The sequence below is a fragment of the Nelumbo nucifera genome, chromosome 6 (genome assembly GCF_055504915.1).
Source record: "Nelumbo nucifera cultivar China Antique chromosome 6, China Antique-T2T, whole genome shotgun sequence".
Lineage (NCBI taxonomy): Eukaryota > Viridiplantae > Streptophyta > Magnoliopsida > Proteales > Nelumbonaceae > Nelumbo > Nelumbo nucifera.
Genome location: NC_142654.1, coordinates 29,877,562 through 29,890,284, shown reverse-complemented (window position 1 = coordinate 29,890,284; position 12,723 = coordinate 29,877,562). Strand labels below are relative to the sequence as shown.

At 39.2% G+C, this 12,723-nt stretch overlaps 1 protein-coding gene across 4 annotated transcripts; it reads right to left on the bottom strand.

The window, feature by feature from the left end:
• Positions 1-419: 419 nt before the first annotated feature.
• On the bottom strand, positions 420-10,786 carry LOC104598471 (3-isopropylmalate dehydratase small subunit 1-like). Of its 4 annotated transcripts, none has more exons than XR_735378.3 (3): positions 9,942-10,786; positions 866-984; positions 420-747 (listed from the first exon to the last, which is right to left on the bottom strand). XR_735378.3 is itself a non-coding variant. In XM_010260546.3 (2 exons), exon 1 carries the CDS (start codon positions 10,717-10,719, stop codon positions 9,955-9,957), a length of 765 nt encoding a protein of 254 aa, XP_010258848.1. In that variant the 5' UTR covers positions 10,720-10,786; the 3' UTR covers positions 420-747; positions 9,942-9,954. The 4 variants fall into 4 exon arrangements, 1 of the variants encoding a protein (XP_010258848.1); XR_016077618.1 differs by having other exon boundaries at positions 913-984; XR_016077619.1 differs by lacking the exons at positions 420-747; positions 866-984 and adding exons at positions 1,882-2,690; positions 2,723-2,760.
• Between the last annotated feature and the right edge of the window lie 1,937 nt (positions 10,787-12,723).

The window sequence follows — 12,723 nt, the reverse complement described above, 5'->3', positions numbered from 1 at the left end:
AAAGAATAACAAATCTTTATCAAGTGACCAAAGAAAGAAATTGACCAACAGCTCCCTAAATGAAAGAGGACGACTGCGAATAAGTTTTCCCAACTAGAAGATTCAACTGCCTACATTTGGATACATGTACTGAAAAGAAATGATCAAGAAACATACAATTGTTTCTGGTTTTCTTTGAATTTTTAAACTAACAGGAACTAGAAAGACCAATATCATGGCAATCATTTATCAGTAGCAAATCCAGTTAAATTAGGTTTACTAGTTTGTGATCGTCCAACAAAGTTACCTTGAGTTCTGTATAGGAAATCATCACAAGCATTCAAGAAAGAAAGAAAAGAGCCTAAACATGTGAAATCTATTTGTACCGAGCTTTAATGTGGACCAATGGAATGACGGTTTACATAATAGGAGCAAAACTATAAACTAAACTAAAGGCATTTATTTATAATTGTAACGTCCTTAATTTATAAGAAGATAAACACCGCCTATCAGATCTAACATTCTTCATACAGGCCAATTCTCTCTAAGATCCACTAAATCCATGTTGATAAAAGGATACAACCGAATTTTCAACGACATAACTTCAAAACAAATAACTAAGAAGTCAAACAAAGAAAATAACACGTCTATAAAAGGATGGCGACAGTTATCCTTCCAATGCATCCTATAAATCACCCAGTCTCAAGATCCCGTGATACTGTTGTATCTTTTGAAGTTGAAGCTTGTTATTCTTGTACTAAGGCAGGCCTGAGAATACAGCAATTAATCAAATGAGTGATGTTCCAATAAATACAAACATAATCATAAATGAAAATGTTTAAAATAGAGCAACAGAAAAAAATGAAAATGTTTCATCTATCAATACTTTCTGGTGTAGATTCTACAGAGATGAAAATTGTAAAAGAAGAATACTGTCGTATTCAGGGTGTGTTATGGACGCATTCCTCGGAAAGATGTACCATCGCCGCCGGCAGCAACAAGAACCTGATCCACCGCCAGATTAGATTAGATCATCTTGCTTGTTCTTATCTTATTCTATTGCTCTTATCTCATCTTGTTGGTAAGTTATCAGATTAGGATTAGTTTATCTTATTATCAGATTAGGATTAGCTTATCTTATCCTTAGCAAGATAGAATTGGAAGTCTCCCTATTCAGCAAGGAGACTCCCTAAGATTAGGACTCTTGTAATCTCCTATTTAATGAGACACCATTATTGAATGAGGATATCGAATATTCAGTCAAGAAAGAGAGTAAATGAGAGTTAGGTGATCTCTTGAACAAATCACCATTAGGGCGCCTAGATAGGTCCATCAAGAGCAGGGAGGAACAAGGGAAAACAGAGGATTTTCCCCGTGGACCGACCCGTGACGAGATCCTATTCCCGGGCCCTCAACAGGGTGTCACAAAATATTTTAATTGAATAACCAATTTATCGAAACAACAAAAAAAATTGCTATTTTTTTCTTCTCTAACTCAATGCCTCTGATTTAACATTTTACCTTTTGAGGTGAACTTTTTGACACAGGATGGGCATGGAAGAGGATAAAAAGATAACAAAATAACCTAGGACTAGGAGTTAGCAACTAAAGCTTATCTAGAACCTGCACTTAAAGGTACTATAGTTTCTTGAAAGAATCAGAAGCATCAATAAAATTAGAACCATTCCAACATTAGAATCAGAACACTAAAACTTTATATCTTCTCTAGAAAAAAGTCCTGTATTTATAAGCAAAAAGGGGAGGTTTGGCCATCCCTTTTACTTTCCTACTTCAAAATCAACTAAGAAAACACTACTAAGAATGGGACAAATCATAGATTCATAGCTGACTTGAGACTGGAAATTTGATTTGGGACTTAAAATAAGAAAAAACCCAGTTAGCTAGGAACCAAGAATAATATATATATATATTTTTTGGATCAATAACTAGAAATCATTAGATTAAAAGAATTTAGTTACAGCGCTCCAAAGAGAGATAAACAGGCTAAACTCTCTCTGGGAAGATAACTAAAAGGAAAAATTTACAGAACAGCCCAAAACATTTGATCCCTTCCCACCCCCTGCTTTGCCAAAGCATCAACAAATGCATTTTCTGTTCTCTTGACCCACTGAAACTTGATTTCCATTCCTCTAGTTAGCCACTTAATCTCCCTCCTCTCATTAGCATATTTCCAAAGTCCACTACCTTCTTGTAACCAACTTAAGACCAGCTTTGAGTCCCCTTCAATGACTAACTTTTGTATATTCAGTTCCTTAGACTTCCTTATATCCTCCAGTACTGCATAGACCTCAGCTTTGAGAGAGTCTCCAAACCCAATGGAACCTGAATACAAAGCGAGCATCTTCCCACCCTCATTTCTGAAAACCCCTCCTACACCTGATGGACCTGGATTTCCTTCACTACTTCCATCGAAGTTTAGCTTTATAAGTCCACTTCCTGGTGGTGACCACACAGGACAAACTAAAGAGCAAGCAGGAGCAGAATTTGCCACCTCCAGCCAGCTATTCAGCAACATATCCGTAGAAATATCGACAAATAGGTCCAAGGATTTCAGCCAATGTACCACCCTCACTAATTACTACTTCAATAAGACATTCTTTACTTCTTTCAATTTCAGAGAAAATTCTGGTGTTCCTTTCCTCCCAAAGAGTCCAACAAACAGCAGCCCTCACACATTTCCACATTATCCTTCCCCTTTTGTATGGCCAACCAAAGAATGAGGGGCTAAGCAAACTTTGAATGTTTGGCGGTGGGGTCCACCTGCAACCAAAAGAGGAAAGAAACCATTCCCAAAGATTAGTAGTAAAGGGGAAAGAAACTAATAAGTGGTAGGAGAGAACCAAGAATAATATATATCCTACTTAACTTAGGATTATGAGACTGACCTACTAACTCTTGACTTGCTAACACAACTCCTAACTTGGTAAGCTAACTCCTAATGCACTTTGGAAAACTATTAATAATTCAATAATAATGACTCAGCCAGTGTGAGCCTGTCTTATACTGCTGGTCCCAGGCTCAGATGAAGGAGTAAGGTTGGGTCAAGTTGGCAGCCTGCACCAAAACTTTTGCCGAACTGCACTGATTATAGATGAATTGATTAAACATATTCAAGAGGAGGCCCCATGGTGCATGTTATTTGCTGATGACATTGTTTTAACTGATGAAACTAATTAAGTTTATGGGCAAATACCTTAGGAACAAGAGGTTTTAAAATAAGCCTAAAGCAGATTATATGATTTGTAAATTTAATAATAATAGGAGTGCGAATCCGGGTACAGTTAGGCTCTGTTTGGGAAGAGAGCAAATGCTGATTCAATGCATATACACACTCCGGTTAGGGATGCAAACGGCTCGGGGCGAAACACAGTAGGTCCAATTGGATCTCATAAATACCGATTTGAATTCGAATTCGATAAAGATGTCAGATATCTGAATTTGATCCGATCCGAATTAATTTAAAAAAATAATAAATTATTAAAAGGAAAAGAAAATACAACTGTTCAAGTTTATGGACAAGTACCTTAAAAACAAGAGGTTTTAAAATAAGACTAAATATTTGTATTTGCATTCTTCCCAAATGGAGCCTTAGTATTGTAGAGCACGAGATAATTCAATGTGGCTTTTTTCTGTACCTTGGTTTAATAATTCTTAATAAGGAAGAAATTGAGGAGGAATGTCGCCGATGGGATAGACGAATACTACTTAGATTAAAGGACAATTCTATAAACAGTTGGAAGGCCAACTATGCTGTATGGAGCAGAGCATTGGGCAGTCAAGAAATATATCCAAAAACAATGAGTGTGGCAGAGATGTGTATGCCATAGTTTTCAAGACGCTAAGGCGATGCTAGGCAACAGGGAGCACTTAATTGCCTAGTCTTAGGCAGTCAACTAGGTGTCGCCTAGTGTATCAGATGTAACCTTGCTTTTCCTAGTATTTCAAGGTTTGTGTCTCAAAAATAACCCTTCTCTTCCTAATGTTTCAAGGCTTGCCTAGGAAAAGAAGGGGCTAGACCTTTGTTTTTGTCATAGAAAAAAGAAGAAAAAATCAGAAAAATAAGCAAAAAGGAAGAGTAAGCACCTGTTTTTGACTCAGAAAAGAGAGAGCAAAACCCTCAAAAATGATGAAGGGGCAAAGCCCCTGTTCTTGTCTCAAGAAAAAAAAAGAATGCAAGAAAAAACATTGAAGGCAGAGCCCCTGTTCTTGTTTCAGGAAAAAGATAAGATAAAAAAACATCAAATGAAGAAGGAGAAGGGGCATAACCCTGTTTTTGTTTTTATTCCAAAAAAGGAAGGAAAAGAATCAGAAATTTAAGAAGCAGAGAGGGTTATTTCCTATCTCAGAAAAAGGTGCTGACCAAGGATAAAAAAATTGCAACGTATCGGGGCGTACCGGGGGCTTCCCGATACACCCCTATAGGGGAGTTTCAAGTCAGACCCTGGTTCAGGGGGTAGAGGGGCCTTAAACCGACCTCTCTGAACCAGATTGAAAAGAAAAAAAAAAAAAAAAAAAAACTAAATAAAAGGGGGTAAGCGAGCCACGATACAGGCTGATACGCCCCTACCAGCATATCGACCTGTATCGATATTTTGAACCTTGGTGCTGACAGCAAGAAGAAGAAAAGTAGAAAAAGAAGAAGAAATCAGCAAGGAGGAGGAGGAGGAGGAGGAAGGGGGCTTGGTTGGGGGTCCAGGGGCTCCTAGCTGCTAAGCATATAAAAAAACAGAAAAAATGCACAAATTTTCAAAAGGCGTGTGCCTGGGCTGAAGTGCAAAGCACATCAGGCGCACACCTTTTGAAAGTGCTGCGCTGGGATCTAGGCAAGGTGCTTACCCTAAAATGCACCTCAAAAAGTTTATCCTTATCATCACTTACAGAAAAAAATGAGTATCTCTATATACAAATTGAAAACTAACTTCATATAGTTTTAGCCAATATGGTTAGGTTAGGGATGCCTAGGTGTTTTGGCCTGGCAAAAACTAGTTGTTGTCTCAGCAATAAAAATAAATAAATAAATAAATAAATATAAACATATATTATGATGCATGTATAGAACCACATATAAGTATTTTATAAATGCAAGTTAATTATAAATCAGAAATTAAATCAGTAAATTACAACTTACACAAGGTTTTCAGAAAAAAATGACAAGATTCTTGAAGGACTTCCCCAATTCAAAGGAAAAGATACATGCCCATAAAGATTAAGAGCCCTAATTATCAACTCAAAGTGGGATACACACACCCATAAAAGGGCGTAAAATTAGCTAGCCCCTCCCTAATACCACCCACTTTGTTGGTTGCTAGGTGATGACCATCCAGAACACCTAGTTAGTTGCCCAGTTGATGCTTAGGCAACACATTTACTACATTGGTTTAAACATACTAAACTATAGATCTCTTCGTAAATAATTTGGAAACATTTTTTCAAAAGTAGTCAAAAAAGACCATTTACATGAGATGTACAAAAGTAGGGGCTAGACACCAAAAAGACCAAAAGTGAAAAGCCCACCAAAGAAACAGGTAAAGTATTTACACTATACGAAAAATTAAAAAATAAAAAATAAATAAAACTCTTTCTGATCTATAGATTTAGCTAGAGAGTCAGCCTTTTGGTTTAATTCCCTTTTGACCCATCTATATCTGCAGATTAGGGACACTAAGATATTCCTAATTTCATTAAGGAAATGAGCAGTCCTCCATGGGCCAATACCGGACCAGTTAACCCAACCAATCACATTCTTAGAGTTCCCTTCAACTAGAAGAAAGTCAGCTTAGATAATGTGGCAATCCTTAAGGAAATGAACAAGCCTGGTCAGTCACTATATGAACAGTGTCACTGCAAAATTTTCCTCTGATGCCAACACTCGTGTCTCCACCCGAGTAGTGGGAACTTTTGGTGTCAAGCAAAGGAGATGTAATTTGAGCCATCAATGGTGAAGGAAATCTTTGCGGAATTGAGCGAAGGTGCTCTTGGGTGAGATGGTTAGAGAAGTGCCTGGTCACTCGTTTTATTTCTGAACCTGACAAAGTGGAGGATCTGAGATGGGTCAGATCAGAGTGGAGTTTGACAGAAGATGTTCAGGTACGAAAGCTAAATGCAGGTTTCTTTCTTTTTATTTTCTGCAGTAAAGAAGAGGCAGATGAAGTCCTGGATCGAGAAACTGCTAAGGTTAGGATGCCAGATTGCAAGCGGGGTAGATGAAATCCGCTAGTGGGGGCAATATGAGAAGTGGGGAGTAAAAGCATTGTGTGGATTAATGCCTTTGGGATTCCTCCCATGCCTAGAATTTGAATGCATTCTATGCAGTGGGGAATGCCCGCAGTTGCTTCAGAAGAATTGATGCTTGCACATACAAGTTGAAGAATCTGGTTGTGGCAAGAATCCTGGTCGAAATTGGGAACATACACTTGGTCCCTTTGAGTCTGGCATTAAACTTTGCAGGGGAGTGGTATGATTTGAGGTTGGTGATTGAAGGTTGCATCCCACTCCGTTGGTTAGAGGAGGATTCAGTGGTTATGCCAAGTCGAACACAGGAATTTGATTGTTTTTGAAGAGGAAAAAGGTAGCCGTTTGGGCAAGAGATCAGGAGTTTGGGGGAGGAAGATGATGGGAGTCGAAGAGTTGGGCAGCTGGATGGTCATGTGGAGGAGAGAGGGGAGGATCTGGAGAGGTGCAGGTAAAAAAGGAATTTCTTGGAAAAGAGATGAGAGGTCTTTAGTTAAGGAGGAACCTGTGGTGGGAGATATTAAGAAGGGGGATGATTTCAAAAAGGTTAAAGGGACCTTTTCGAGATTGAATGGGGAGCAGTTTAAGAGTGGGACCCACGTGGTTAGAAGGAAAGTGGTTCTACCTTTGTGTGGTTCCCAAGTGACAGTAAAGAGTTTGTTGAATTCTAAAAGCAAAGTGTTAGGTGTGAATTATTTGAGTAATTTTAAGAAGTGTGGGCCTGCATTAAAGGTAGAGGCATAATTGGAGCTTGAAGGGGAAGAAAAGAGAGAAGATTTAAGAGAAGGCCTTGGGTGGCTTACACGTTTCATAGAAAGAAAGTTTCAATTGCTGGTTTATTGGAGGTTGTTGTTTCTGATGATCAAGTATATGGGATTTGCTCTGTGATTTCTGAAGGTAAATCAAGATCTAAGAAGCCTCTCCAAGCTAGGTGGGGTCAAGTTCGATGCTCTGCCGCTTGAACCAGTTGAAGGTATGCAAGGTCCAAACCCTTTTTCTTTTTCCATGTTGCAACAGGAAAGTAGGGGTGTTATTGTTGTCTCCCAGGAAGGATTTTCAGAGGGGGTGGAGTTGGAAGAAGGAGATGTAAGCGGAGTTAGGTGGAGGCGGTTGAAGAGGGGGTGAACAACGAGACCAAGGACAGGGAGGATGGAGGAGGGAGGTGACAAGGAAGAGGGAGCTGGTATAATAGAAGGCAAGGGAGAGAAGGTGAGTGAGCTTGAAAATTTGAATCAAGACGCTTTGTTTGGGGACGATTCTGACTACTTGGTATCTGAAGTTGTTGTTGGAAGATTGGGAGTTGATTTGGGCCACAGGGGGGAGGAGACTATTTTGGCTGGAAGTGGTGATGTTTTGGAGGTCCCAAAGAAGTCTAGAGCTACAAGCAAGCTCAACGTGGTTCGTGTTACGAAAGTCTTTTCAAGCTAAAAGATGGACTGGTGGGGGCAGGGACGACAAACAAGTATAAAAGGATTTATAAAGAAGAGTAAAACTCAGAACTCTGAGTCTTGAGAATCCTCATTTTTAAAATGACTCCTCCAGTTCAATGGGAGGAGTCAAAAAAGATTGGCATGTCAGAGAAAGCTAGTAGGGATGGAATTACAATGGAAGAGGTCTCTGCTAAGGTACTACCGGAAGGAAAGGAATTGAAGAAAGGAAGCGTGGACTTGAAGACCCTAGTTGATAAAGAGGTGGAAATTGTAAGTCTTTGGGCTTGTCTCTTTAGGAGGAGAGACCCTAGTTGAAGTGTTCAAGTGGAAGAAGGAAGGAAGTTTGAGGAAAGCTTTTGAAGCGTTAGGGGGAGAAATTTGTGATGAGGAAGGAGGCCCGGAAGAGTTTGGTTGAGGTGGAAGATTGACCTGAGCCTAATAGTTGCTTTGTAGGTGCTGCGGTTGTTGTGCAAGAGGGGTTTAAATTCTTGCTTTTACCCTGTTTGCTATTTGTGGCGGTTGGTGTTGTTATTGGGTATGGGGAATGTTATTTTAAGTTTTAACACCTGCCTTTAGGTTGTATTTAGTTTTTTCTTCTTTTTTTTTTATCAATACAGTTTTTTCTTTTATTTAATATAATTTTCTTTTTACTTATTAATTGGTCAATTTGAACAATTTTATTGCCTTTCCTTTCTTTCTTAGAAAAATAAGGTTTCAAAATTAAGAAAAAAAATGTATGGTCTCTCTATGAACAATTTTATGTATGGCTGCCCAAGAAAAAAACATCCCATAATTTTCTTAACCATCACAGTTACTTCACTACTCTTGTGTTCAAATATACGAGCATTTCTCTCCCCCCAAATGGCCCAAAAGACTGCAGTCAGGACCAACTTCCACATAATCTTGTCCCTCTGACTCAGGCCCCTCAACTGCCAAGCTTCTAGGAATTCTCTTGATGCTTCTGGAAAACAGCAGGTTTGTATCCTAAATAAATAAACCCAAGGCCTTCGCCAACACCTCAACAGCAAACCTGCATTAAAAGAAGAGGTGATCAGCTGTCTCTATACAGATATCACATAAAATACAGTTTGGATTGTCTACTATCATCTCTCTCTTCAACAAGTTGTCAGTAGTGAGGTGATCAACTGTCTCTAGGAATTATCTTGATGCTTCTGGAAAACAGGTTTGTGTCCTAAATAAACCTAAGGCCTTCACTAACACCTCAACAGCAAACCTGCATCGAAGGAATAGGTGATTCTGATCCAACTGTCTCTATACAGCTATCACAGAAAATATAGTTTGGATTGTCCACTATCATCCCTCTCTTCAACAAGTTGTCTGTAGTGAGGCTACTGTTATGCACTTCTACAAGAACAATATCATTGACCATGGAAAACTACTATCGCTCCTTTGATCCAAACCCCTGTAGAAAGACTTCACTGAGAAAATCTTTGATCCATCCCATGCTCAAATCCTTTTCTGCTGATACCTGTCCTGCTTATGTTAGCATTCCTTCAAATTCTTTTTACCAGTGCAATCTTTGATCTTCAATGCAAACCATTTAACCATTCCAACAGACTTATCCTCCTCATAACACCTTCCACAATAAATAAAATTTATGGTGACCACCCCTCCACCGCGAGTAAATTTTGTGAACCAGAAAAAGAAAAAAAAAATAGTCTCCTCATGATACCTACTGAGGCTACTCTTAGGTTTCACTAAAATGCATTAGTTTTTAATTTTATCCTTCTTTCTGTGGCCCTTACCAGCCAAGGATTTCAAATTGAGATTGAACATGTTACAAAGTGTAGCATACAGGTTTTCATTAGGTAATTAACTTCCTATGGTGTATGGTCACGGTTAGAAGTAATTAATAAAGTTATGTCAAGCAATCAAACAGTGTCCTATTGCTGTTGAAGTGTTGATTCTTGTCTACTTGGATTAAAACCTTCCTTGTCTTCAATCTCTTCATACATTTATCTTTTTGCTGCTGTAGCAGTTCTTTTTGTCTTCAAAAACAAAACCATACACATAGGCGAACACCCCTCCCCCAGCTGTAAACCTAAGTGCATTTTCAGGGATTGACAAAGATACACCCCCAAGAACCCTTCTCTTCTCATGTTTTCTATGTGCAATCCAATATTTTAAGGCATAAATTAATCGTGCAATGCATAAAACTACGATTGAGATTTTGGAGTAGTGAAACTACAGAGTTGAAGAAATGTAGAAAAGAAGCTAAACAAAGAAAACATGAATCATAACAAGCAAAATCAGACGCACCTGAGCCTCAGTTCTAAGAGGAATGCGATGGGATCATCCCAGTCTTCCTCGCGTAAGCAAAAATTCCTCCAGCCTCAATAACAGGCCCCACATCTCCAATCGGTTTCAACTTGTACTCCTTCCCAGTAGTATGATTATTCAATAGGTTCTTAGAAATCTCGATAGTGACCACATCTCCAGTGGAGCACTCTTCGCACAACCTAACCTCCGACTCCACCGGGTAAATCTCGCCTGTCGCAACCGAGTTCCTGAAGAATATCCTCGCATAGGACTCGGCCACCACTGCCTTGACCCCAGAAGCACCAAGGGCAACCGGTGCATGCTCCCGAGACGATCCGCAACCGAAGTTGTCGCCAGCTATGATAATTGAGAAGCGGGATTTATCTTCGCCAGGCTCGACGAAGCGGGTGGTGTATGTGGAGGGGAGCCCGACGAGAGAGTAAGATCCAAGTTTCCGATACTCGTCGGGGTTGGAGGGCACAAGAGTAAGATGCTCCGCGGGGATGATTTGGTCAGTGTCGATGTTATCACCGACAACATAGCAGACACCGTGGAAGGTGTTAGTTGTGGAAGAAGGGGTGCTAGACGCACGCAGAGGGACTAGATATGAAGGTGGCAATGGAGAAGCCTGCTTGAGTGGGGTTTTGATCAAATAGGTGGTAGGCGTTCTGAAATTTAAGCTTGAAGCGTTAGTTAAGAGAGATGGCGTACGTTTCGAGGAAGAAAGAAACGTTGTGTATGCAATTGAAGCTGTAGCTGCCGAGGCAGTCGTCGCCATGGCCTCTGGTTGAAGACTGGGAACAGAACACAGAACCTTCTGCCAAGTTCCGAAGTCCACTACGGTAGCAAAGAATTATCGGTTTTAGGTTTCGCACTTTCGCCTGTTCTGAGCTACGTGTCACAGAGTGCCGAGCGGTTTTCAATGGGTCGGTTCTACCCGACCGACCGAACCGATTATGTGATTTTGTTCCGATTAATAATTGGGTTGGTTCTAATTATGGCCTGGTTCGAACCGATTCTGTTCTAAACAGATTATTTTGTTATAATATATAAAGACCTTTTTTTATTCTATCATAGTTTTATGTCCGATAAATTTAATAGATAATATATAGGATAATTTTGATTAAAAATACTTAATTTATTAACATATAAATAGTTTTTTATTTTCTTATCATTTTTGTTAGAAGTTATATCATGAGAAATCAAGTTTTTTAAGTTGTTATTTACATAATAACTATAGATGTTGGGATAATCGGGTCAAACCTAATTATCTCGATTAATAATTGGGACAGTTCTGGTCTTGGTTTTGTCTTGGTTCAGGAATAGAACAGGCTATCCTGAGTCCTGACCAAATCTAACCCATTGACCACATCCCTAGTCTGCACCAATATTGAGGGGTGTTGGATACATGTTGCCTTGCATTTTCGGTTGATCAATACAGTGGTGTTGTGTTGCCCTGTTATACAATGTTTTAAAAATCGGATTGGACTGAACGGTCGGATAGGAAAACTCGGGAACCCATTACCTCATCGATTTCGTTGTATCCAAAATGTTATTTGGCCAAAAATCATTGATTTGGTAAGTAAATTATTGAATGGTTCGATTTAGGAATGATTTTTTGCCATTTTTTAGGCTTTTAATTTTTTTTTTTAGAACGATTCAACCTGGGAACCGGACCCAGAAAGGTTCTCTATTCGGTCCGGTTTTAAAAATCTTGCTCCCTATATTTTCCTTCTGTGTTCATTAGGTTTTTCTCCTTTTCTCATAATTATCTCCCTTCCTTTCTAGTTATGCCAGGGGATGAACTAGAGTCCCAGTTTTTTGAATGCCACTTACTAGTTTGTTAAGAGAGGTTATTACTACACAGAAAGATTTTCTCCAAAGAAATGAGTGGAGAAGGAGCCTTGTCTTCAGTTCTATTATTTAGAATTGAGGTTCAAAGTATCGATACGTATTGTGTTGATGGCTTCCTGATACGCCCTTATAGGGGTTGTATCAGGTCAGACCATGATTTAGAGGGTAGCCGGGACTTAAACCAACCCTTCTGAACTGGTTTTGAAAAAATATAAATAAAACTTAAAAATAAACACCGATATAGACCAATCTAGGGTTTAAGGAGCCTGTGTAGGTTTACTTGGATCAATGGATGACAATTAGATTAGTTAATCTGTGAAAGGTTGGACCAAGCTTTAGCATCAATAGACTGATTACAGTTCTTTCATTCAGCCTTGGTCCAACATTTATCCATTGTTCATACTAGTAAGGGGGGTGGGGAAGGTATCCAGTGCACTTTGAAAACTCTTAGACTAGGGGTGAAACTTAGGCAGGTGGGGTCAAGTTGAAGGTCAACCCAAGCCTAACCCTAAAGGTGCAAACCTTAGGCTCGGGCCTGGCCTAACCCAAGGTTAAGCCTAAGTTTATCAACCTAGGTCCAATCCAAGCTTAATCTAACACAACTAAGGTTGGGCCTAGCCAAGTTAATAGGGTTTGGGTAGGTTGATTGGGTTTTAAAGAATTCATGTATATACTTTTATATAGTCATATTTTATTAGGCTTTATGGCCTAATTTAAGAGTAGAATTGATTGAAAATATGTATAATTTCATTTTCAAATGGACATATACATACTTTATACATATACACATTACATGTATACATAATTAGAAAAAATATTTTTATATAAGTATAATATATGTATGTATGTACTTTTTCAGGTGGGCTCAAATTGGGTCGGGCCTGAGTTTTCTGGCCCAGGCCAATTTGTAGCTCAGAAACTTTGGCCC